Source organism: Callithrix jacchus, chromosome 2 (genome assembly GCF_049354715.1).
Source record: "Callithrix jacchus isolate 240 chromosome 2, calJac240_pri, whole genome shotgun sequence".
Classification (NCBI taxonomy): Eukaryota; Metazoa; Chordata; class Mammalia; order Primates; family Cebidae; genus Callithrix; species Callithrix jacchus.
This window is the reverse complement of record NC_133503.1, coordinates 18,092,007-18,118,919: the sequence shown is the minus strand read 5'-3', so window position 1 is coordinate 18,118,919 and position 26,913 is coordinate 18,092,007. Positions and strand designations below refer to the sequence as shown.

Here is a 26,913-nt window from a genome sequence, read left to right as displayed (position 1 = left end):
AAAGTGCAGGGATTATAGATGTGAGCCACCATGCCCAGCCTAATCACATTTTACAATACAATTAGAAAGTATGAGATGTGGCTGGGCATGGTGGCTTATGCCTGTAATCCTTAGGGAGGATGTAGCACGTTGGGAGGCTGAGGCTAAGGATCACCTGAGCCTGTGAACCATGATCACACCACTGTACTACAGCCTGGCACCAAAGCGAGTTCCTGTCTCTTACAAAAAAAAGTATAAAATGTTAAACATGTAATATAAAAACAGTGAGCTGGGGCACGCCTCAGATGCTGATGTTTTGCTGTGGCTCACAGACTGTCACAGAAACATCTCCATGGCATAGCTCTTCTCTCCCATTGCAGCTTGAACCTTGTCTGGGTCTGTGCTCCAGCTCTAAGCCAGGTCACTACTGTGTTTCCAGCACAAGCCCCATGCTAGGCATAGAGCAGATATTCTGTCAATAAGCACTTATTTCTGAATGAATCACTATCGTTAGAGAAAGGAACAAATGAACGCAGGGTAAAGCCAGCCACAGAGAACATAGACCTCTTGACTCCATGTCCATGAAGACCAGGAACACCCACAGTGAATGGAAGTTTCCAGAAAATAGAATCGTGTTTGCCTCTTGGTGGAGAGGTATATACAGAGAAGGTACATGAGAGAGCGTCACAGGTGCTGAACATGCTCTATCTCCCTGCGTGGACGGTGGTGACATTCACAACCACAAAACGTCATTCTGAACACTCAAGATTAGCACACCCTGTGCATTCGATTACCCCCAATTTAGTATACCTCAAAATTACCAGTGAGACCACTTCTTTGGATAACCAGTGTGTAACTGAGCTCTAGACCGAAGCCTGTTTTTTGTTTTTTAAATAGAGGTGGGGTTTCGCCACATTGGCGAAGCTGGTCTTGAACTCCAGGGCTCAAGTGACACCCCCACCTCAGCCTTCCCAAGTGCTGGGATTACAGGCATGGGCCACAGACCCTGGCCTGTTTTTATTCCACAGAACATCCAACAACTGAGCCCAAGTACACGGTCACTTCTGTGATATCACCACACCCACTGGGCCAGACCTGTTCCTGAGCCCAGCTCATTGGTTGGAGGGTTTCCTATCAACTGGGTCTTCTCTTTTTGGAAAGGCAGATCCCTGATGAGCTGTTCTTAAAAAGAGGAGCCGGCTACATTAGCCCTCTGGGCCAAGGAGCTGGGCAAAGTAGGTTCCTGACCCCAGCTACCAAGTCCCACCGTCCTTGTGCCAGAGGGGTTAAAAAAAACCAGGCCCCTAAAATACCTCCATATTTGCTTCTATAATGTTAAGCAATTCATCCCTCAAAGAACGGATTTATTTTTTTCTGTATAAATTCACTTCTAACAAGTGTTCATAAATCAGATTTTATTCCTGCGGGATTTACAATGTATGAATGGCGTGTCATTTTCCCGAGTTAATGCTATTACAGAATCCTGTGTCTGGTGCGTAGAAAATCTCCCTGCCTTTCACTCTCCTCCTCCATCTGGAAAACAGACTTGAAAAGGCAGATCTGACCTGCAGCTTCTGATGCTCAGCCTCACCCTGGAGTATTAATTTAACATCGTAATTGAAGCCTAGAAAAAATAATACTTATCTACCAGAATGTCTCCCGTCCTGCCCAGGAGACATGCAAAACTTAAACCTTTGCTGTTACGGCCTCCCTTGACACCCCTTCCTGTGTTCACTTCTTATCCTCCCATCCATGTCTGAATTCCTTTCTGATCTTGGTTTCCACCTGCTCACCTCCCATCATCCCAAATCCCCTCTCCCAGAGAAGCGCATCTTTCATTTTCTGCTCTGTCTTCTTCCGTTAAACACAAATAGAGCATTAAGGTTTAAGGCACGTCAAAGGGGGGCCAGGTCCCAGCTGAGAGGAGCCTCTTGGGGTTTAGAAATGTCAACACACTTAGCAAATACCTGCTAAGCCCCTGGTATGTGTGTAGGTGCTGACTTGGGGGCTGGTAGGGGCACTGGGGAGTGTGATAGACTTAAGTCTGCACCTCGAAGAGCAAATATGTGCATAGGCATGAGAAACAGAGGTCACTCTGTATGGTCAAGGAGGACCCCTCTGGTCTCAGGGCGTTTGAGCTGTGCTCTGCAGGAAGGGATGAGAAGCCCAGAAATACTGGGAGAAGAGGGATCTCCAAGAGGGAGATCCCCAAGGGAGAAACCTGTGTTAGGGAGTGGCTGAGGGCTGGAAGGTGACATAGGGGTAGGTGGGGTGGACAGACCAGGCCAAGCTTGGGAGCAACTTGGAGGCCCTGGATTTTCCTGCACAATAAGATGAAAAAGCTAGTGGAATTTTTTTTAGGTTGTTTGATTTTTCAAAACTTTATTTTTATTTGTTTGATCTGTTAATGTATTTTAGAATATGTTTTGCTATGTATTTGTAAACTTCGTAAATTTACTTTTTTTTGGGGGGTGGGACAGAGTCTCACTCTGTTGCCTAGGCTGGAATATAGTGGTGCAGCCTTGGCTCCCTGCAACCTCCACCTCCCAGGTTCAAATGATTCTTACATCTCAGCCTTCCAAGTAGCTGGTACTACATGTGCATGCTGCCACGCCTGGCTAATTTTTTGTATTTTTCATAGAGATGGTGTTTCACTGTGTTCCCCAGGCTGGTCTCGAACTCCTGAGCTCAGCAATCCGCCTGTCTTGGCCTCCCAAAGTGTTAGGATTACAGGCGTGAGCCCCCACACCCGGCCAATTTACTCTTTTTTAAAGGGTACAGTTCAGTGGGGAATGCACAGATATGTGCAACGATGACCACAGTCAATTCTAGAACATTTGTATCATTGCAGAAGGAAGCCCTGTACCCTTTCTTTAGCTGTCACACTCCCATACATTTGTTTTTATTTCCTGTTTTGTTAAATGGTTGTGAATTTTTATTTTGAAATTTATTAAATATTTAACTTCCCTGACTTTTAAAAAGCTTATGCATTCTTGGCCAGGTGCAGTGAATCACACCTGCAATTCCAGAACTTTGGGAGGCCAAGGCAGAAGGATTGCTTGAGGCCAGGAGTTCAAAACCAGCCTGGGCAACATAGTGAGACCCCATCTCTACCAAAACAAAAATTTTAAAAAAACATCAAAAAAAGTTCATGTGTTCTGAATATAATTTCATAAAACACTGGCAAGAATGCTGTTATTTTAGGATCAGGCAGAACAAACTGAAATGCTAATATTGTCACTTTGCTCCAACACTGTGATCAATACCTAGCTTTTTTCCCCAGCTCAGCCCTAAGGGCCTTGGGGGCTAAAGCAAGTGTCCCCAGCTCTGGGCTCTGCATGCAGCAGGACTCAGGAGCTGCCTCTCTGGCCAGCTCTGGCTTGGCACAGCTGCAGTGGCCACACCAGTAACATGCCTCTCCTGCTTTCCTGCTGGGCTTTAGGAAAGGGCATCTCCACCATGGAGGAGTCTGTGACCCTGGACAATGGAGGATTTGCTGCCCTGGAGCTCAGCAGTCGCCACCTCAATGTCAAGAGCACCTTCTCCAAGAAGAACGGGACCAGGTAGGTAGGCAGTGCTGTGACCCAGTATGCCACACCCACCCGGGGACCTGAGCTGCACGGCCAGGTTGCCACTGTTGACAGCCCACATCCACTGGCGCCTCCTGCGTCCTCCATCCTGCCCCCACCCAGCCGTGGTTCCAGGAAGCAAAACCTTACCCACTGGCAGGTGAGATCCCAAGCCCACCAGGGGCAGCCCTGAGTTTAGGAGAGACAGGGTTGGCAGAGTGGCTAGAAGTGTTTTCAGGGCATCTCTGGAGATTTAGAAAGAAGGTGGGGCCTCAGGTGTGTGGGAAGGACCTGGGACACCCAGTGGCTGCCAGGCTGGCATTCTGTGTCAACCGTGGGCACCTCGGATCAGAGTGTTCCTAGTTCACAGAGGTGTTACCTGAGCTGCCGCAGGCCCAAGCGGATGTCCTCACATGCAAACCTGGTGCTTGTTGCTAATTTCGTTGTTCTGTGTATTCCAAAGTTTTCTGTGCTGATTCACATTGCCATTCCACACGTGGATGTGAGTGTGGGCGAGAAGGATTTTCGCTACCAAAGCCTCTTAGCTTTTAATCCTTTTCCTAAATCCAGCAGGAAACAGGGTTTCTCCCAAAGAAGAGAGGGGATGACCTGAGTTTGCCTTTTTGATGTGCAGAGCGTCATCCTCTGGTCATCCCTTGACCAAGGAGAAGGGCCAGGACTGGGGAAGGGTCTTTAGCGTCTAGAAGGAAAACCTCAAACACCTGAGGACGCTTCACCTGAAGAACAGACAGTCGGGGCCTTCCCGGGGTGCCCCAGCATCGGGGTGGAGAGAGATCTTCTCCTTTGGCCAGACTCACCTTGGATTACCCTTAGTGGCAAGAGCATGGAAATCACACATCCTCCAGACCCAGAGAGACCCCAGGGTTTCCTTTCCCTTCAATGCCTATAAAGCTGCAGGGGCCAGCAGTGCCTGGAGAGTCCGTATGCCACCCCTGCCCTCCAGTGCTGTTTGGGAATCTCAGATCACTCGAATGCTGCCGAGGCATGGAGGGGGCCATTTCTCCCAGCTGCTGACCCTTTGCCAGCCTCACAGGTGCCAGTCCATAGCACCACAGGCCGCCACCCCACAAGGCCTTCCCCAGGGCTGGAGGCAGATGCTGGTGGTAACATCTGATCACATCTTTCATTTCATTTTTCTACTGGGAGGCAAGTTTTTCTTGCCGTGTAACAGAAACATGAAAATGCAACCACAGGTAGTTTCAAGGCCAGGAGTATCTTGTCACAGAGAATTTAAAAATATTATATGCCCTGCTCCCTTGCTGCAAATCTGTCTTCTGAGTTCTGAGAAGAGACACTCATAGCCTTCAAGCACATTGCCCAAGAATAGACATTTGTTCAGTTTTGTGAAGTCCATCTGCTTCCTAGGGAAAAGAAACATCATTTGATGGTGAGGTTGGAGGTTCTCAGCCCACAAAGACATTTCCCAGAGGGGGCCCCAGTACAGGAAGGAACCTTGTATCTTCAGAACTAGTCTGCATGTGGCTCCAGGGGAAGGGATTGTAGCATGGTCTTACCCGGTGTTATGGGGAGGCAAATCCAAGAAACCCCTTTCTAAAGAAGAGCTCTTGGGTAGGTGGGGACCAAGAGCCTTCCTCGAGGCAGAAAGTGTTTGAGATGCTTCAGGGCAGCCATGGAGGGGCATGAGCAGGTCAGGGTGGAAGATGGAAGATGTTCTGCCTACATGGCTCCATCTCTGAGGCTCCCCAGCCCAGCTCATGACCTAAGGAGTTGTGTGAGTCTGCAGGAGCCACTGGGCCTGGGAGGGTTTTGCCCCTGCCCTCAGGCATTCCACCCTTGATCATTTATAAGTGGCCATCTCTAAAGCTCTAGGGTTACACCTCTCAATATGCATTCATGTATGCAGAACCCACTGCTGCCTTATGAATTCCAGCTGATGGGAGCACAGAGCGCATGCCGAGACCTCTGGGTGGTCTAACACCAGCTGGGAGTTTGCTTCCCTGCTCTGCAAGTCACACACTGCCCAGGGAGAGGGGCTTTTTGGTTTGATTTGTCCATCCAGGTCAGTGGCTCCAGTTAAGCCCTGAACTTCCCAGTAGGGCCTGTTTCAAACTCTCCTGAACCTGCTGAGACCAAAGGACAAAATAAAATTAATGTGGAAAAGGAAATAGACCCTTCCCCTCGGTTTTTAAATAAGCCATCACCTTTTCAGTCCTAGCAATAGGACCCTGTATTAGTCTGTCCTCACGCTGCTAATAAAGACATACCCAAGACTGGGTGACTTATAAAGGAAAGAGGTTTAATGAACTCACAGTTCCACATGGCTGGGGAGACCTCACAATCATGGCAAAAGGCAAGGAGCAAAGTCACACCTTACATGGCAGCAGGCAAAGAGAGCTTGTGTAGGAGAACTCCCCTTTATAAAACCATCAGATCATGTGAGACTTATTCACTATCATGAGAACGGCATGGGAAAGACCCTCCCCATGATTCAAGTACCTCCCACTGGGACCCTCCCATGACACATGGGAATGATGGGAGCCACAATTCAAGATGAGATTTGGGTGGGGACACAGCCAAACCATATCAGACCCCAAAGGTGACTAAAGGAAAGGATTATCTGCTGGGGTTGGGGGAGGATCTGGGCAGGGACACCTGAGATTGGTCCTGTAGTGTCATCCCCAAAATATCTTTGAAATACAGGCACGGTTGATTTCTGTCTCTCCAATATACGTGTTGTGCTTCCAATTTCTTTGTGGGGAAGAAACCATTTTAGCTCCTTAGATAAAAAGAGGTGCCCAAGTGTTTAGATGAGACATTGCATCTTCCACAAAATAAATTACCTTTGAAATAGAGAAAGAAAGGCCCTTGAGCCATCACTGGGCCTTTCCAGGAGAAACTGAGGCACGCCCCAAGGGAGACAACACCAACTACACAAAACCAGAGGTCTCCATCCCCTCCAGCCTTCCCAGCAGAGTCTCCAGCCAAGGCCTGGTTTCCTGGCCAGTAGCCTCTCCTTGCTTGATCGCCCAGGGTTACTTCTCTCATTGAGGGATGAGAAGATGCTCCCTCTGCAGCCGCCACTCAGCTCTGCACTCACTCCTTGCAGCATGAAGGGGGGCTTGCAGGGGCTCCTGAAGGTCCTGGACATGGTCCCTTTGAGTGCACAGATGCCTGTCTGACTGCTCACAGGCTGCTCTCACTATCAAGTCCTTCAGAGGACTAGGAAGCAGTCAGTCCTGCCTGGTTTGAAAATTCAGTAATGTAGTACTCAGAGTTTTCCCCCAAGTTCTAAGTTCTCCATCTGAAAAAATAGAAGCTGTGCTTTTACGCAGCTCAAATAGTCTCCCCTCTCAAGAGAATATTCATTTTCTGTTGCTGTATGACAAATGACCATAAGTTTAGTAGCTTAAACCAACACCCATGTAGTACCACACAGTCTCCCTGGGGCAGGAGTCTGGGGACAGTTCAGCTAGTTCCTCTGCCCAGGGCCTCACATGGCTATAATCCAGGTGTAGTTGGGCTGTGTTCTCATCTGGAGGCTCAACCGGGCAAGAATCCTCTCCCAAGCTCATTCAGCCTGCTGGCAGCCTGCACTTCCTTGTGGCCACATGACCGAGGGCACCAGCTTCATCCTGGCCCTCATCTAGAGGTCTTCCTCATGTCCTGGAGGCTGCTTATGGTCTCCTGCCATGGGGTCCTCTCCAGGGGCTATTCACAACATGCTGTTTTCTTCTGTAAGACCAGCAAGAGCATCTCTGTCTCTAGCCAGCCAAGATGGGGTCTCCTATAATGTCATGTGATCATGGGAGTGATGGGAGTAGTAGTTCTTCACCCATTCCATTTAATGTAACCAAGTCTTCTGTCTGCCATGTTCCACTGATTAGAGGCACATCACAGGCCCTTCCCACACTCAAAGAATGGGATGATGGGGTGGAGGCAGTGCTGGAGCAATCTTAGAATTCCATCAGCCAGAGAAGATGAACACTCCCCAACCAGACAAGGAGATCGGGCCTGGTGCAAACTTCCCTGATTCCCTCTTATCTGTAGGAGACAATTCCCACCCCTTAGTCTGGCAGATCAGACCCTTCCTCACAACTTCATCCTCATCTCTCTCCACCACACTCCCCTGCCTGCAGCTGGTGGGCACCCAAGCTCCCCAGCCTCCTATCAGTCCATCCTCAGGGTGCTCTTTGTATGTGAATGTCCCACTGCCCCTCCTGGCACAGACCAGCTCTTCCCTCATGCCTGCAGGCCTAGCACAGTCCCCACACTGACAGGCTGGTACATGCTGGTACAGGCTGGTACACACTGGTACACACTGGTGCAGGGGGGCTGTTGACTCACCAGATAGCCAGTGCTCAGCAATTTTGGCATCAGTTGCCAAAGTGCTATCAAAGGCTGTGGGTTTCCTCTTAGTCCAGCACAGTAAAGCCCAGGTGCCAGGTTAGGAGGCCTCTGGGGGAGGGTGTCTTTTGCCCAGAGGGTAATTGTGGCATGGGTCCTCACCCTAGGTCCCCACCCCGGCCGAGCCCCGGCGGCCTGCACTACTCAGACGAGGATATCTGCAACAAGTACAACGGCACCGCGCTGACTGAGAGCGTGAGCCTCAAGGAGAAGTCGGCGGATGTGTCAGAATCCGAGGTCAGTGTCAGCGCCTACTTCCAGGCAGTGACTGTGCCCCCCTACTTCTGCAGGGAGACTTCTACCTTCTCAGGCTGTCTTGTCCTATTTGAGTCTCACAGCATCCTCACAGGCAGAGTCAAGGACAAAAGACTCTACTTTGCAGATGAGAAAAACATAAGGGAGCCCAAGGTCAACCCCACAGCCTGCTCTGGACCCCGCAGGGCTCACACAGCCTCGAGCAGTCTACACTCCAAGGCCAGTTCGTGGAGGAGCAGGTTCAGATCCCCAAATCCCAGGGTCTGCTTTGGGCCCCGCAGGGCTCACAAAGCCTCGAGCAGTCTACACTGCAAGGCTGGTTTATGGAGGAGCAGGTTCCAATCCCCAAGTCTCAGGGTCTGCTGTGGGCCCCACAGGGCACACATAGCCTCAAGCAGTCTACACTCCAAGGCCAGTTCGTGGAGCAGCAGGTTCTGATTCCCAAGTCCCAGAGCCTGCAGTGAGATAGACAAGGCTGGTGCTCTCCATGAGGGGTGCATTGCAGAGCAGAGTGTGGGTGTTGCCTGGGCACCAGCAGACAGTGTTTGTTGATTGCTGTCACGTGCTGCATCTCATGTAGTCCTGGGGATAACTGGGCCCAAACCACCTCTTACGGATGGAGCCAGTGGGGCTCAGGGAAGATCAGTAACTTGCCCAGTGTGAACTCCTGCCCTGGAAGCCCATTCTCTCTCCATTTCACTTTCAGAGATAAACATAGGTTGGTAGTCCCTAGACCCTAGTTAGAGTGGCAGCAGGTCTGATCCTGCAGGACAGATAGAAAATATGAAGCCTTCACCAGAAAGGAGCTTCCTGCTCACCCCTGAACCTTCACTTCCCTGCATACCCTGCCAGCCTCCCACCTGCCCAGGGAGCTTCTGTTCTAGCTCCCTCCCCTGTGCTGAAGAAGAGGGATTTGCTCACAGCAGTTTCAGGTCAGGTATTGGGCTCAGGGTGAGCTCAGACTCATGATGTGTTCCTCTCCTCACCGAGCAGCTGGACCAGGGAGATGGCTTCCCTAAGAGTGTTAGCCTTCATGTGCTCCCTCCAGGACCCCAGGGCCTACCTACCTCAGGCCTCCCCTGCAGCAGTTCAGAAGTGGAGTGTGTTGCCTGTGCGAAGTCTTAGTGTCACCCAAAGGGTCTTTAACCAGCAAGGCAGCCATGAGGGGGCTCCAAGGAGGTGCTCAGCACCCCTTCCCTACAGGTGCACCATCTGCATTCCTGACATTTACCAGCAAAGATGGCTGAAGCAGAAATTGGAGAGGTTGCCCCATCAGTCCTGGACTTTTTTCTTTCAGATATGCCAGGTCTGGAGAGGGATGAAAACCAGCCACCATTTGCTGGACACGTAGGCCTGCCCCACTTCCTGGCACTCATGTTCTAAATCAATATTTAATCTAAAACAAGTCTCACCTTCATTTTAACCTGAATCCAGGCCTTATTGAGCCCCAGGGCTCTATCAAATGACTTCTTTTCAATTGTGGGTTGTTGATGAACTCCCCTCGGGAAGGGCCAGCAGGTGGGTGTGACGAGGCCGGCTCTGCTTTGCTTCATGTGTTCTGTTTACAGAGGACGCTGGGTTCACTGTCGGTGCCATAGCCTTGGGCTCGGCAAAAACAGCAGGTGGCAAAGCAGATGCTTGGAAAGGGACATTTGTCTAAAACTGAGGGACTGTCAAGTGAAATCCTGCAAAACTGACCTGCCTTTTTGTGATAAGGAAAAAGCTTATCACAAGCTAGCTGCATGTACAAAAGCAGCACGTGGGGCAGAGCAGGGCAGCCTTTGAGCAGGACAGTGTCCATCACCAAAGAGCCACATCCCACAGCGCCAGTCCTGGGCCTGTCCCTGTTGCCAGGCTGCTGCTCTTTAGAGAATCCGGGCACCGTGGGGGTGTCAAAGCTGTGGGTGGTTCCTGTGTGCTGCACACTCGCTGCTGTGTTTTCTGCACTCAGTGTGGGCCAGGCCCAGGATGAATGTGCACTTCTGTGCGGACCACCCCAGCCCCATGAGGTGGGGCCAGCCTCCTTATTGGTCAGAGGCTGAGGTCATCCAGCAGGCAGCTATTGAAGCTGACTCCCAGCGAGGCCCCTGTGTCTCCAGAGCTCAGTTTACCCCTCCCTTCCCCAGTGTTCTCCTCCAGCCCCACACCAGAGGAGGGGGAGGGAGGCATTCCTGGAAGTTTGTCCTAGAGCAGGCAGGCAGGATTGGATCCATGAACTCTGAATTACTTGTTCCTAAAAGCATTTTCTACATGAGCTAATGGAATGCATTAGTCTGTTTCTCCTCTCACATGTGTGGTGTGTTTGGAGATTTAACTTTGGCAAATTTTTATGGAAAGTTATTGAGCACACCCTTGAACTGAGCTAAGCATACGTATTCATGCATGCAAATACACACATATATGCATACATGTGTACACATACACACATACATATACCTACACGCCTGAATACATGCACACACATGCATACATACATGCATACATAAACACACAGCACACACACATACACATGCACACATATGTACACATACAAACATGCAAACATATACATATACCTATACACCTGAATACACACACATACATACACACCTAAATACATGCAACACACGCACATGCCTAAATACACACACATACATATGCATGCACACATATGCATACACACATGTATACCTAAATACACATATACAACACACGCACATACCTAAATACACAGATACATGCATATATAAATATACATACTACACACATACATATAACTACATACCTGAATACATTCAGGCACATACATATACCTGTACACCTGAATACATGCACACACATGCTTACACACACACACCTAAATACATCCACATAACTAAATATGTACATGCAAAAATATGCATGTACAGACATACATCATATACACATATACATATACCTACATATCTAAATACATGCACACATACACACATGCACATTCCTAAATATGCATGTGCAAAACTATACACATATTGTGCATACACATGCACACATATGCACACACACCTAAAACATGCATACATGCACACATATGCACACAGGTACACACCACACACATATACCATGTGCAAGTACACATGCACAGATACACATGCATACATACCTAAATACAAGTACAAACACACATGCACACAACCATACCTGCATACACATATCTACATACATGCACAACACATATGTACCTAGATACACACATGCACACACGTACATACACACCTGCACACACACATATTCATTTAAATACAAACACACAGAGGTGGCAAGAGGGAGGGAGGTGAGTGTGAGGAGGGGGGAAAAAGGGAAGAGGGCAGGACATGGAACCCACACTAAATGGAATTCTGCATCAAGGGTGTTATCATCCCTATTTAACAGGCAGAAAGCCGAGGCTAAGAGTTTTTTAATGTCTTCCCCCAGACATGCACTGATGAGCTGGACTGAAGAGGCAGACCTCAGCGTCTAAGTGGAAATCCCATTTTCCCACCAGTCCTGCTCTCAGAACTAAGTCTCAGGCAGCATGGCTGGGGTGGCGAGGGTCCCAGAAGCCAGGCCACACTGTTCCCATGTGGCAAGCCCTGTGCTGAAGGAAAGCATTCTCGCAAATGCACCTCATGGTTCCTAGTGCCTTTTGGTCACAGGCTGCTTCTGGAAGCTGATGAAAGGTGCATACACTCTCTCCACCTTCAGGCAGAATTTCACAAAGGATCTGGGGGCCCAAGGCCCCCCAGAAGTCTCTATAGACCCCTCCACCTAGTGTCCCGTGGAGTCTCAGCTAAGAATCCCCACACGTGGACCATCTTGTGCTCCCTGGGTTCTTGGGTGGATAAAGGGTGGCCTCCCTTGTCTGTAGAGCTCTTTGCTGTGTAATCTTGCTGAATCCTGCTTTTGAAGCTTATGAATTTGAGGGATTTGAAGGCACTCAATATTCATGGGATCCCAACAGAGGGAACTGGGGACTTAGATCATTTTGGAAGTGCCAGCTCACATGGTAAAGTTCACTTTGAACCACTATTTGAAACAGCTGGATTGAGACATAATTCACATATCATACAATTCACCCATTTGAACTACACAATTCAGTGGTTTTTAGTCCATTCACAAGGTGTGCAGCCATTACCACAGTCAAATGCAGAACATTTCCATCAGCCCCCAAAACACCCTGTACCGATTAGCAGTCACTCCACCCACATAAACCTGCAGCCAACCCCAGCTCTTGGCAACCACTAAGCTACTTTATACCTCTCTAGGTGTGCCCCTGTGGACATCTCATCTAAATAAATCATACAGTATGTTGTCTTCTGTGACTAGCTTCTTTCACTTGCATACTGATTTCAATGCATCTGAACCACTTTTACTAAATCATCAGTTTGTATGTTCCATCCGTTCTCTTTCACATTGTTTTTAAATTGGACTTCAGTTCAAAACTTCTCCCTTCACAGAAAACAAACTTGTTGTATTTTCCTTGACATATTTACCCATATGCTTTCTTGGAACAGAAGTGTATTTTTTTGGTGGGTGGGGGATGAAGTCTCACTGTGTAGCCCAGGCTGGAGTGCAGTGGCGCTATCTCAGCTCACTGTAACCTCCGCCTCCTGGGTTCAAGCAATTCTCATGCCTCAGTCTCCTGATTAGCTGGAATTACAGGTGTCTGCCACTGTGCATGGCTGATTTTTTGTATTTTTAGTAGAGACAAGGTTCCCCCATATTGGCCAGGCTGGTCTCAAACTCTTGACCTCAAGTGATCTGCCTGCCTCAGCTTCCCAAAGTGCTGGGATTACAGGCATGAGCTACCACACCCAGTCAGGAAGTGTATCTTTCTTTATAGGGTCTAACAGAACACAGGCCAAGTGTCACAGGGCGATTTGAAAAGGCTGCCATCTGACAATTAGTCCCTCCTAGTACCAAACCCCACTCAAGTCGGGATCTTCTTTTTAAAAAATGCTTTATTGAGTTATAATTCACATACCATATACTTTGCCCATTTAGAATACACAATTCAATGGTTTTTAGTAGCTTCAGAGTTTTGCAATCATCTCCACAAATTTGAAACTTTTTTATCACTCTAAAAAGGAATCCCATAACTCCACCAATCGCCTCCCATTCCCTTCTCCCTCCACTCTGGCAACCACTTTCTGTCTCTATAGATTTGCCTGTTCTGAGCATTTCATGTAACAGACTGGTGCAATGTGTGCTTTTGTGACTGACTTATTTCACTCAGCAAAACGTTTTCAGGTTTCAACAGGGTTCACTGATATATGTTGTAGCACATATCAGTACTGCATTTCTTTATATGGGGGAAAATTTCATTGTATGGATACAACATATTTAAAAATCTGTTCATCAGTTGATGAACATTCGGGTTTGTTGTGTCTGGAATCCCCAAGAACGCTCCCAAGTTCAGTTATTCATTACAGAATTCAGCACACATCCTCATTACTAAGATTTATTACAGCAAAAGAATACGGAGCAAAATCAGCAAAGGGAAAATGTGCACAGAGCAAAGTCCAAAGGAGACCAGTTCATGCTTCCAAGAGTCTTCTCCTACAGAGGCACACAGGACACACTTCATCCTCTACCAGGGAGTTCTGAGGACACATGTGAGTTGTTGTCTACCACAGCTTTACCATAGCCTTGCACTTAGAGCAAACTGTACCTGCAGGGTAGGTACTGAGGACTAGAAACTCAGTGCCCAGGGTTTTTATTGGCAGCTGATTACATAGGCATCCTCTGCCGAGCATGTAGCAAAACTCCAGACTCCAGAAAGAAAGCAAATGTGTAGCATAAACTAAATTATTTGTGCAGTTTAGCCACTGTACTCTTATAATTTAGGGAAAATGTTTTATCAATGAAAGGAACTTTTTACCAGTCAAGTTCCCAGATGCCAACCAAGGGTAATCTTTGAAAGCAGGACATTCTAAGGCTAGTTGTGTTAGGCTTGCTCTATTAACTTTTTTCTATCAGATTATTTCTACTTTAATGCCCTTTATCTGGTTGAGTTTGGTGAATGTTTTTATTATCAAAAGGTTTGAAGTTTTGTCAGATGGTTTCTCTGTGTCTGGTTGGTTTTTGTCCTTTATTCTATTTATGTGGCACATTACATTAACTAACATTTGGATGTTAACCCTAGCATTCCTGCAGTAAATGCCCTTTGTTTATATTGTATAATCCTTTCTCTATGTTGCTGGATGCAGTTTGCAATATTGCTGAGCATTTTTATATCTATACTTATAAGGGACATAGGTCTGTAGTTTACTTGTCTTACATATCTCTGTGTAATTTTTATATCAGCGTAACATTGGCCTTATTGATGGTTCGGGAAGTATTACTTCCAAAGCTGGTATTAATTATTTAAATGTGTGGCAGATTTCATCAGTGAAGTCCTCTGGTCTTAGGCTTTTGTTTGTGGGAAGTTGTTAATTACAAGTTTCATCTCTTTATTGGCTATGGATTTATTCAGTTTTTCCTTTGTTTGTTAAGTCAGTATCACTCATTTGTGTCTTTCTAAGGATTTTTAATGTTATCTCATTAATCAAATTTTTAAGATACAGTTGCTTATAGTTGTATACAGTTGTTTATAATCCTTCATTTCTGTAAAGGCAGTGTTAATTAATATCCCTAATTCAGTCCTGATTTTAATAATTTGAGTCTTCTTTCTCTTATTTCTGTTTAAAGTTTTGTCAATTTTGTTCATCTTTGCAAAGAACTAACTGTAGTTTCATTGATTTTCTCTTTTATTTTTCTTCTATTTTATTTATTTCTACTCTAATCTCGATGATTTTCTTTTTTCTGCCTGCTTTGGAGTTAGTTTGCTCTTCTTTTTTCAATTTCCTAAGTTGGAAGTTTAGGTTGTTGATTTGAGATCTTTCTTTTTTTTGTAAACCCAGGACTTTATAGCCAAAACTTCCCCTGTAAGAACTGTGTTAGCTGAATCTCATGAGTTTTCATATGTTGTGGTTTTGTTTTCACTTATCTCAAGTATTCTTTAAATTTTCTCTGTAATTTCTTCTTTGACACAATAGTTATTTAGGGCTATGTTTTACATTTTCTCATATTTGTGAATTTCCCACATTTTCTTCTATTATTTATTTATAATTGTATCCTATATCGGTCAGAGAAACCTATTTTATATATTTATTTTCAGTCCTTTAAAATTCACTGGGTCTTGTTTTAAGGCCTGGCACATGGTCTGTACTGGAGAATGTTTCCCATCCACTTGAGGAAATGTGTTATTCTGCTGCTTTTGGGTGGAGTGTTCTGTATGTGTCTGCAGATCTAATTGATTTATAATGTTTCCATCTTCTATATGTGTGATCTTCTCCTCAGTTCTTTCATTTGCTAATTCATTGAAATATCTATTTGTATTGAATTGTCTGTTTCTCTCTTCACATCTATTCATTTAATTTCATGTATTTTGAGGCTCTGTTGTTAGGTGTATGTATATTTATAATTGTTATATCCTCTTGATATATTTACCCTTTTATCAGGTATTTGCTTTCTAATAAAGATGTGTCTCATATCTTTATTCTCTATTTTCCATTATCAGCTTCTTTTTGTTAAATGAAATTTCCAAATATATCATTTTGACTTCCTTGTTTTTGCTTTTGCTGTATTTATTTGGTTATTTTTGTTAGTGGCTTACTCTAGTTTTAGTATCTACTTAAGATTTATAGTAAATTTTGGTGACTTAGGGAAACTCTACTCCTATAGCTGTATTTTTTTCCTTTTCTTTTTGTGTTATTATCATACATATTTTGCCTGTAGATTAATGCTTTTTATCAAATTTGGGAAACTTTAAGTCATTATTACTTTGAATATTTTTTGTGTTTGTTTTTTTCTCTTTCTCCTCTCATTCTGATATTCTTATGACACGTATGTTGGTGCTCTAAGTACTGTCTCAGATTTATCAGAGGCGCTGTCAATTTTTAAGTCTTTTTTCAGAGTGCATAATCTCTATCAATCTATCTTCAAGTGCACAGATTCTTTCCTCTGCCAGCTCAAGTCTACTATTGAGCCTATCTAATGAATTTTAAATTTCAGTTATTATATTTTTCAACTCAAGAACTTCCCACTTGTGTTTTTTAAGTAATTTCTATCACTTTATTGATATTCTTCAATTGTGATCATATGTTTCTTTCATTTTATAAACATGGTCTTTAGTTATTTGAACATAGTTATACTAGCTACCTTTGAAGTCTTTGCCTGCTTAGTCCAATGTCTAGGCACCCTCAGAGGCTACCTTCTTTTTATTGTTTTCCTTTGTATGCATTATACTTTCCTGGGTTTTTTTGAAAACAGATCATATTTTATAATATATTGTAATAACTCTGAATAATGATATTCATGCCTCCTTGAGGGTTATTATTGCTTGCTTATTTGCTTGTTTTCTCAGTGATTTGGCTGGATTCGTTCAGTAAAGTCCATTTCCCCTGCACTGTGTATGCTCTGATGTTGCTCCTCAGTCTTGGGCAATGCATAGCGTCTTCCTGCCTCCCAGGGATGACTGTGGTTTTAGCTGGGCTCCCTTTACCTGTCCCCATTAAGATTCTGGATGGTTTACCACTATTGGTATCACACCCAGCAGTCCACCTCCACTACTTGCTAGCTCTGTTTTTTCAGCAATGCCTTAGTGCATAAATTGCTCCGCACCTCCGATCCAGTTGAAGTCCAGCTTTTCTGCAGTTACCAGATGCTGTCAGTCTTTGAAGCTTGCACTGACACTAAGAGGCCTCTTCTTAGCTTCAGAAGTCTCTTTTCCTGGTTCTCTCTGTTAAACTTCCATTGTTGCTGACATGGAACTACCAGCTTCCTCTTCATCCCTTACCCCTAAAGGCTCCACAGTGTTTGACAATGTCCTTAGGTATGCTCTGTTCCAAATAAAGTCATTTTCCTCAGGTGGAGCTGGAAGCTCTCTGTTCTTATAGACTAACTGTCCACCCCATGCAGGACCTCTGTGTCACTGCACCAAAGCTGGAGGTAAGGACAATAGCCTCCTTCTTCCATAGTGACATACCTGTCACACAAGTGGGGCACTGGGTTGAGAGGGCAGTCCCTGGACTTCTGGGCTTGCTGCTCCCAGTGTGGGACTTCTTCCTACAAACAGGTGGGGGTGGGGGCAATCAGGGCCCAGTATTCTTGGCCTGCCACACCTGGTAGCGAAGGCTGGACGAGGGACAGGAGCCCCAGTACTCTTGGCCATCTCTGCCTAGAATAGAGCTTCTTCAACATGGAGCTGAGTTGGAGGAAAGGGGAAGCTGGGTAAGAGATGCCAGAACTTTCCTCTCCAAGTTAAATTCCTAGACCAGGAGCCCTGCCATGTTGCCATATCTGCCCAGAGTAGAGTTTCTGTCACACTGGGCTGGGGGCATTGGGTAGGGAGAGCAGGTCATGGCTCAGGCACCACAGACTCTCATTATTAAGTGAGATTTAGCAGATTTTCTTGTATAAATCTTTCTCCATTTGCTATCTACTCTTAGCACCATTGCCCAAGACTTTTTTTTTTTTTTTTTTTTTTTTTTGAGAGAGAGACTTGCTCTGTCACCCAGGCTGGAGTACAGTGGCATGATCATGGCTCACTGCAACCTCCACCTGCCAAGTTCAAGTGATTCTCCAGCCTTAGCCTCTTAAGTAGTTGGGATTGCAGGTGTACAGCCCCACGCCTGACTATTTTTTGTATTTTTAGTACAGACAGGGTTTTGCCATGTTGGCCAGACTGTTCTCTAACTCCTGACCTCAGGTGATCCACCCGCCTGGGCCTCCCAAAGTGCTGGGATTACAGGAATGAACCACTGCACCCAGCCTTCGAAGATTTTAGATAGCTGTTTATAAAATACTTTTCATCTGTTAAATGAAACTGAGGAGAGGGTCTGCTGACCTCCTCACATTGCCATTCCAGAAATAGCCTTGCCTTCATGACTAGTAACTCTGATATTCAGAGGGGATTGGGGAGAAATATGGGCTTTGGCCTGGTCCCTTAACACCAAATTTACAGAGACAGAATCAAGTCACAGAACTGTAGAAAAGGCTGTTAGAGAGAGAAGAAAGCATTGCAGGGCAGTCAGAGAGCTGCTCAGTAATGGAATAAACCCAAAAGCTGCAATGCTGGTTTTCAAATAGGACTATCTAAAAAGTGGCTTGGATTTAGATGAAGGTTTAAGATGTTTATCCTCTCTACTGGAGGCAGCTTATAGATTTGAATATATTATAAACCGAGATGTTAGGAATAAAGAGTAATGTACATCCTTGGCCCTGGCTTCAAGCCAGTGTTTTGATACAGCATGTTTGCCACAGGCAGAGGCAGGCTTCTCCTGCTCACCCTCTTCTCCCAGGGCCCAGGGGATAAGGAGTGAGAAGTCCTATGCGGTCTTTGCTAGAAAAAGTATCTTAAGAAGCTAAGATCTCACTAAGAAAACAGGGATGCCATCCTTTTATCCCCAGGGCATTTTTAAACCATTCACAGAACTATTGCTAAAGTGAAAATCCTGTGTTTCAGTTCCCAGGTGCACAGGAGCCTGCCTGATCCGAGGTGCTGCTCTGAATTATAGCATAAGTGTCACATGACACATGCTGTGGCTATTCCTGTTTTTCTGTTTAGAAACTGGAGGGTTTGTCATTGTTTTATCACAGGGCTGCTTATGAATGATATCTGCTGTTCCAATCACATTGTTAAAAATTGTTTTTGAAATCCAAAGAAACTGTCTTTAAAATCCCTCTGCTCCAACCAACTTAGACCAACCCCATCGTACCTAATTAATTCCTTAATAATATTTGAGTCTTTCATCTTTCCAATATAATACCCAAAGTGTCGAGATTATCTTTATTAGCTGCTTTCCAGGCAGCTCTGTACCTTTAGAAACTCTCACAGTCAGTCTGACACCACATCCAATCACATTCTGTCCTTCCAGGGTTTCCCGGGAAACCAACACACGTTGCTACTTCACATCACACAGGAAACTTACCAGAAAAGGACCCTGCAGCATTTCCTTTTTGTCAGTAATTGTAACTCACTAAAATACATCCCCATTAAAAAATAATAATGTCATATAAATAATAAACAGAGCAGGCAGCAGGAGGAAGAATGGCATTTTAAGATTGTGCTTTCTCAAAGAGGCAATGACAGGGGCTGAGCAGGAGCCAGGAAGCTCAGCTTTTAGCTACAGCTCTGCCTGGCATTTATTTGTCATGTGGCCCTGGGTGTATTCTCACTTCTCCTCCCTAAATAGAGAGCAAGAAGGAAGAGAAACCTCTTGGAGCTTCTTGTCTCTGCTTCTTTCTGCACAATGGTTTTGTTCTCTCTGATTGGCTGTTATTATAGATCACTTGGCTGGGTCTGTGGGCATTGGTCACTCAGAACTCACCACCTCTCAGCTTTTCTCCCCAGAACAAAGCACTCTTCCTTTCCAGCTGCAGTGTGGAAAAAAAAAAAAAATCCCACGGCAAGACTCTGATTTGCTGAGCTGAAGTCATATGCCCAGCCGTCAGCCAATCACAGTTTTCTGAGAGACAGGCTAGCCCGTCCATGTGGTGAGGAAGAACTGCTTCCTTCAAGCCGGGCACGGTGGCTCACGCCTATAATCCCAGCACTCTGGGAGGCTGAGGCGGGTGGATCACGAGGTCAAGAGATCAAGACCATCCTGGTCAACATGGTGAAACCCCGACTCTACTAAAAATACAAAAATTAGCTGGGCATGGTGGTGCGCGCCTGTAGTCCCAGCTACTCGGGAGGCTGAGGCAGGAGAATTGCTTGAACCCAGAAGGCAGAGGCTGTGGTGAGCCAAGCTCGTGCCACTGCACTCCAGTCTGGGTAACAAGAGCGAAACTCCGTCTAAAAAGAAAAAAGAAAAAAAAGAGAGAGAAGAAAAAAAAAGAACTGCTTCCTTCAAAGAAGAGGTTGAGGCCCAGATGCAAATGACAGGAATCACTGTGAGCTGGACAACCACGTACTCCCAATTTGTGTCTCCTGCCAGGCCCCCTTCTTGGCACCCATATGTGTCACAGACTCTTCTCTTGAAACTATAGGACTTTTAGATCTTTGGCTGAGGAAACACATCATAATAACATAGCAAAATACATACAAGCCTTGAAGGAAACAGTATAAACACGCAGATGGGTGTGGGCCACGTGTCATGTTCATTCTCTAAGGAGTTCTGGACATGCTCTTGGAAATGTAGACTCCAGCAAGAGCTCAGTGGTCCCTTCTGGACCGCTCCTAGGCCCCACCTGACATGAACCCTGCTTCCCTACAGCCTGGTAGAGGTGTGCAGGGGGCAGAGAGATGCCCAAAGGGTCACCAAGTGGGTGCAAGACAGACTAACTGAAACAGAATTCATGGCACGCCCTCCCACTGCAATTGATGATTTCTCCACCATGCAGAGACAATTTTCATATAAGACTCACCCATATAAATAGGGTTTCTCTATCTTTTCTAGAACTGGGGTTGAAGGTTTCTCCTCCCTGCTACCAGAAAGACTTCATTTCTGCCACCTTTGACTGAGAAACCAGGCTGGTTCTGACCCCAGTCTGGCCCCAGCCAGTATGACCCAAAGAAGGTCACGTGCATTTGGGGATGTTGATTCTTTTAAGACACAAGACGAGGAAATTGAATCCAGTCACCACTTCTCTTGTTTTTCCACCCCAGGATCCCTTGTGGTAGGGAAGTTGAACGGGGAAGACCCCTGGGACCTGAGAATATAGTCAAAAGAAGGTGAAAGTCTGGAACCTTATACTTGACCTTCAAATGATAATGAACCCTAACCTCAGTGTATGAAACCTAGCACTAAATTTCTGTCATTCATTCCTAACCATTCTGTGAATTTCTCATGAGAAAAGTGATACCTTCACTGCATTTCAATACGTGGGATTTTCCCTAAGCTTCAGGAAGTTTCACTTCCAAGTTGGTCTCTAAAGAAGTAACAAATCCAGTTCAGGGGCGAATCATGGAGATTCCTTTGGCTTCTTTCGAATGATCTTTGTTCTGTTTTCTTCCGTTTGTGTTTACCTGTAAGCCACCTCAAGGCCTTTAGAAAACAGATGAAGAGGGCCGGGCGCGGTTGCTCACGCCTGTAATCCCAGCACTTTGGGAGGCGGGTGGATCACGAGGTCAAGAGATCGAGACCATCCTTGTCAACATGGTGAAACCCCGTCCCTACTAAAGATACAAAAAATTAGCTGGGCATAGTGGCACGTGCCTGTAATACCATCTACTCAGGAGGCTAAGGCAGGAGAATTGCTTGAACCCAGGAGGCTGAGGTTGCGGTGAGCCGAGATGACACCATTGCACTCCAGTCTGGGTAACAACAGCGAAACTCTGTCTCAAAAAAAAAAAAAAAAGAAGAAGAAAAAAACAGATGAAGAATAAATCTTAAACAGGCTGGGCATGGTGGCTTATGCCTATAATCCCAGCACTTTGGGAGGCTAAGGCAGGCAGATCACCTGAGGTCAGGAGTTCGAGACCAGACCAGCCAACATGGTAAAGCCCTATCTCTACTAAAAATAGAAAAATTAGCCAGGTGTGGTGGTGGACACCTGTAATCCCAGCTACTCAGGAGGCTGAGGCTGGAGACCCACTTGAACCCGGGAAGCGGAGGTTGCAGTGAGCTGAGATAGTGCCACTGCACTCCAGCCTAGGCTGCAAGAGTGAAACTCCATTAAATAAATAAATCTTAAACAGCCACAAGTACAGATCCCTGATCTCTTAGCTAAAAACCTTGAGACCAGGTATATTTAAGAATTCTGTGTTTTTCAAGTTTGGGAGTATATTGTATGTTAAGGAACAGCTCCGGTAGGGTCAGTCCAGCACTTTGTGATCAAACACATTAGTCTGCTTGTAGCAAAACATGAGAATATTCACACTGAATGGCCCTACATCAATTCAGCTGTGGGTAAGCTGCCAAGTTAGCTCAAGTCAGCTCAGCCTTCACCACCAAATGAGTTATTAAAAAGCCTTTTGAGTTTCTGAGCATTGTGGGTTTTGGAATTTGGAACAGGGGGTTGTAGAACCTGTTCAGCAGATCCAAGAGGATTCAAGCCTGGAGCTGGGAGGAAGTTGCAGGATCTGTGGAGGTGGGTGAGCCCTCAGGGGTTGGGAGTTCAGGTGCAGGCTCCCACCCAGCCTCTCTGAGTCTTGCTTCTTTATACATAAAATGGAGTAATAACATCTGCATCATAGGATCCTCGGCCAGTTGCAGAGATCATGGTGAGGCATTAATCTGGTATGTAATCTGTGTTCTCAAAAAAGCCACTGCCACGTTTATCATCCTCTCCCGACGAAGGAGAAGCTGGCTGATCGGGGGTCCCGGTGTGTGTGGGAAGACATGTCTTACCTCTGCAATTCTCCTAAATGCAGAGGAGCCACAGATGGATTCAGCTGTTCTGTTTATTGTACCATAAACCAAACAGTTTACACTTAATATTCAGAAAAGTCCCAAATCTGTGACTCACCGTTACTTTCACGTAAATATTCCAGTTAGAGCTAGATTTTCAGACTGTGTCCCCAAATCCCAGGAGTCTCTGGCTCCCTGCTACACCTCCATGGGGTTTCTGCACAGCCTGGAGGCTGACTGCTCTCACAGGCTTCCGGGACGGACGCACATCCCCTGGTGTGGGATGGTGTCAGCTCAGGATCAGATCTTCCTGCCTGGGTGCTGATGTGGGTAATTCACTCTCTGACTGTCAGATGAGAGAGCAGCTGGCAGGAACATCGCACCCAGGGATGCTTCTGTTTTCCTGGGTCTCGGTGTGGACTCCCTGAAAAATTAGGGGAGCTGGCAGCTCTCCCATCCCCTGCCCCCCCCTCCCCCGCTAGCTGCAAGGGCACTCACACACCCTAGGGGGAACTGGATTTGCAACTTTCCTTCTAGAATGTTTACTTCTGAAAGAGCTGCTGTGGCTGGCAATGGGGCCCACATCTGGAGCCACAGCCCCCCATCTTAACACGAACAAGGCACAGCTCCCAGCCTGATCGCTGATCAGAGTCCTCAGGGGGCCTCTAAATGCACATTCCCGACCTCCCCCAGACCCACGAAGTCAGGATCACTGGAGCCACACCCAGGAATCTGCTACCTCAACACACAGCTGATAATTCTTAGATGGCATTTCAAGGTGGCTCACTCTTTTACCCCCTCCCCAGTTCCCTGATACCCTCTGGGGAGAGAAAAAGGGCAGCTCCGCCTGACCCCTGTGAGAGACGAGGGCCCTGGGAAGCATCTTAGTGTTGGTTCCACAGCCGAGTCTCAGTCTCTTTGTTAGCAGGTGGATCCCCTAGGAGCTCAGGAAGCTCCCAGGATACACAGGTGAGGGTCCCGTTATGATTCCGTGCATCTGGGAGGATGTGGCACTTACCAGCAAAACTGAGACCTTCACCTTCTTGGGGAAAAAAAAATACCCATTTTAGCCTCTACTTTCTCTCTCTCTTTTTTTTTTTTTTGGAGACAGAGTCTTGCTCTGTTGCCCAGGCTGGAGTGCAGTGGCGTGATCTCAGCTCACTGCAATCTCTGCCTACCAGGTTCAAGGAATTCTCCTGCCTCAGCCTCCCAAGTAGCTGGGATTACAGGCACCCGCCACCACACCCAGCAAATTTTTGTATTTTTAGTAAAGATGGGGTTTCACCATGTTGGCCAGGCTGGTCACGATCTCTTGAACTTGTGATCCGCCCGCCTCAGCCTCCCAAAGTCCGCTTTCTCCTTTAACAGGCCTTCCAACGACTTTACATCATAGAAAATATGTGGAGTCCATGTTTTTAATGGAATCTGCTGATTTACTTTATAAAAAGGGGGGAAAAAACTCGAAGGGACTCATCTTCAAACATCAGTGGGAGGCCCTAGGCCACTTTTCCAGGTATTTGAGGGGTGAGGCCATTCAGTACCTGGCAGGGGGAGACATATGAGACACTGGCTTATTCAGGCGGCTTCATTTCTTGGCCTCCCCACCCTTGGAGAGCTCCATGGATGTGATGTTGCAGGGTCACTTGCAAGGGGGGGATGCACCCCCCCCTCCCTTCTCCACTCTTCCCCTCTGCCTCATCACCTCCAAAATCCTTTCACTTTGGCCTGTAGCAGCCCACATCTTAGTCTCAGGCAAGCCGAAGACCAGGATCTTCCCCCAGCCCTGGGACTCTTCTATGTTACGGTCCATGGGACAGGCAAAGTCCCCTCGGGGCTGTGTGCCGAGGCCACATAGACTTTTGCTGGGATAGGGAGGTTGTGTAGACCTCTCTTGGGGTGGGAAGCCCATGCAGACCTCTCCTGAGTGAGGAGGCCGTGTAGACCTCTCCTGGAGTGGGGAGGCGGTGTAGACCTCTCCTGAGGAAAGGAAGCCGTGTACACCTCTCCTGGGTGGAGGCCCCGCTCTTCTCAGAGATCATCTGGTGCAGAGTGAGGGGGCTGCACGCAGCTGAGAGAGCAGTGTTGGCCAGGCCTGGATCAGAGAGGGAGACCTGTGGCGGCTGCCTGCTCTCCCGTGTAGAGGGGTAGAGGGCTTGAGACCGCGACACGGCCCCCCAGCCGGCGAGGTGCCCCCACCGCCAGGCCTCTCGCCCAGCATGCTCCGGCAGGCAGTGGCCACGCCCTGCCCTACGCTCACACTGCCTCTCTCCTGCCCTGCAGGCTACCGACTCCGACTACGAGGAGGCACTGCCCAAGCACTCGTTCGTGAACCACTACATGAGCGACCCCACCTACTACAACTCGTGGAAGCGCCGGGCCCAGGGCCGCGCACCTGCGCCACACAGGTACGAGGCGGTGGCTGGCGCCGAGGCAGGCGCGCAGCTGCACCCGGTCATCACCACGCAGAGCGCTGGCGGCGTCTACACCCCAGCTGGCCCTGGCGCGCGGACTCCGCTCACCGGCTTCTCCTCCTTCGTGTGAGCGCTGTGCCGCGCCTCCCTCAGGTCGGAACGGAGGCGAACTTTGCGGAGTCTATTTTTGTTGAGACAATCAACTCCAATAACTAAGCTGAAGTTTTTGTTTAAAAAAAATTCTGATAAGTGATGATTTTACCTACTGTGGACACTAGATTTCAATTAGGAAGATTTTTTTAAATGGCTTTTTGTAACATCGCTGCAGGAAGCAGGTTTCTTTCTTTTTCTTTTCTTTTTAAGAGAAGGTGTATCTCACTGGTGCAATGGCTTGGCACCTCCGGGGCCTGGGAGGATCTCAGACCTCCCCAGCCCTGGGTTTCTCCGTCTTCAAGACCAACTAGGAAGGCTCAAGCAGGGAGAGGGAGTGGAGAGTCAGGTGACATCTCAGAGCTGCCCCGGCTGGTCCCTGTCTCTTTCTACCTCCTCTTCCAGAGAACCAGCGCTCACACTCTTCTCAACACAGGACACCCTGGCTCGCAGCTCACTCCTGGGGTCTGAAAAGCGAACGTTTTTCCCTGGGCTCACGCTTTTTGTCCCAACTTCATCCGTTTCTGAAAATGTTCTCACTCAGCCGTTTCTAGGCAAGGATTCAGCTTTCAGGTTCCTGACGGCCAGGCAGGGATGTTCAGGTGTGACCCAGCTGCCACTGTCTTCATCACTGCCATGGTGCGGTCTTGAGGCTCTTCTGCCTGTCCTTCCTCCTTCCTTCCCACCTGACAGGGTGGGAGCCACACCGGCCCTCTCCTCCCCACAACACAGCACACGGCCAACTCCACGGGACACGAGAACACAGGATGGCATCTCCAGGATTGCTTGTTACGTAGGAAGTGCGCATTGTTAACCAGAGTATTTTTTAAATCTTTTTATCTTTTTTTAAACAATGTCACATGAAATGAATTCGTCTTTGCTGTCTCCAGGTGCCTTTTTATTCATTGTTCAGCTTTGTATGTGGAAAAGATGAAAAGCAACAGTGTCTGCAAATAAAGCAAAACAGCTCTGAGAATACATGCTCCCGACTTGCCTCGTGCACACCAGGCCGCCCCCTCCCTCTGTCCTGCCTCCCTCGGCTGCCACTGTTTCTCCACCACTGGTGCTGCTGCTGCCTGCTCTCCCAGTCTGAGGCCAGCTTTTAGCCTTAACAGGTTTTCCAGAAACATTTTTTTTTCTTTAATCATCCTTGTTTGGTTTAAATCTTTTGGCTAGATGAAAATAGTATGAACTGCTTTGGAAAACTTAACAGTCCAGGCATGGCCATGCCTCCAGCCCCTCAACATCATTTTTGCAACAGATGACTGGGCTGCGGTAGTCCACCCCTCAGCCTGGGGCCTGGGTCTGGATGGAATGGGTGCCCTGCTGGTGCTCATGGGCATGTGTGCTCCAGGTCCCTGTAAGTGCCCCCAAGTGCCCCCATACCAGCAGAAGCATGACACACACAAGATTCAAGATCACTGTCAATGCCCCACTGTGCACTGTGAATGGCAGGTGCTGTTCCCCCAGTGACCTGAGGTTAGGGGACAGCTGAGCAGTATCTGGCCAGTGCCACCAGGGGCCATTCTCCTGGCCACGTGCAGACAGTGTGGCCTCCCAGATGTCTTGTGCACCTCTATGGGCAGAGGGTTTGGATATTGTCTGGATTCTCTGCTGTCAGCGTTGCTAGGTGTGGCCCCAGGAGACTAAGGAGTGTTGTGTGGGGTGGAAACCCCTTTCAGTCCTTCCAAAATTAGACAGTATGCAAAGTTTCCTTTTTCTCTCTCTCCTCTCCTCCTTCCTTTCCTTTCTTCCTCCCTCCCTCTCTTCCTCCCCCACTTCTGCCCTCCCTTCCTCCTTTCCTTCCTTCCTCCCTCCCTCTTTTCTTTC

At 47.2% G+C, this 26,913-nt stretch overlaps 1 protein-coding gene across 1 annotated transcript in view; it reads left to right on the top strand.

Moving 5' to 3' along the window:
• Nucleotides 1-26,059, top strand: part of SDK1 (sidekick cell adhesion molecule 1) — a 1,001,700-nt gene extending 975,641 nt beyond the window's left edge. The window contains exons 43-45 of the mRNA XM_035283177.3: nt 3,422-3,542; nt 8,042-8,171; nt 24,803-26,059. Coding sequence (XP_035139068.2) covers nt 3,422-3,542; nt 8,042-8,171; nt 24,803-25,063 — 512 coding nt within the window. The 3' untranslated portion in view covers nt 25,064-26,059. The remainder of the gene's footprint in view (nt 1-3,421; nt 3,543-8,041; nt 8,172-24,802) is intronic.
• The last annotated feature ends 854 nt before the right edge of the window (nt 26,060-26,913 follow it).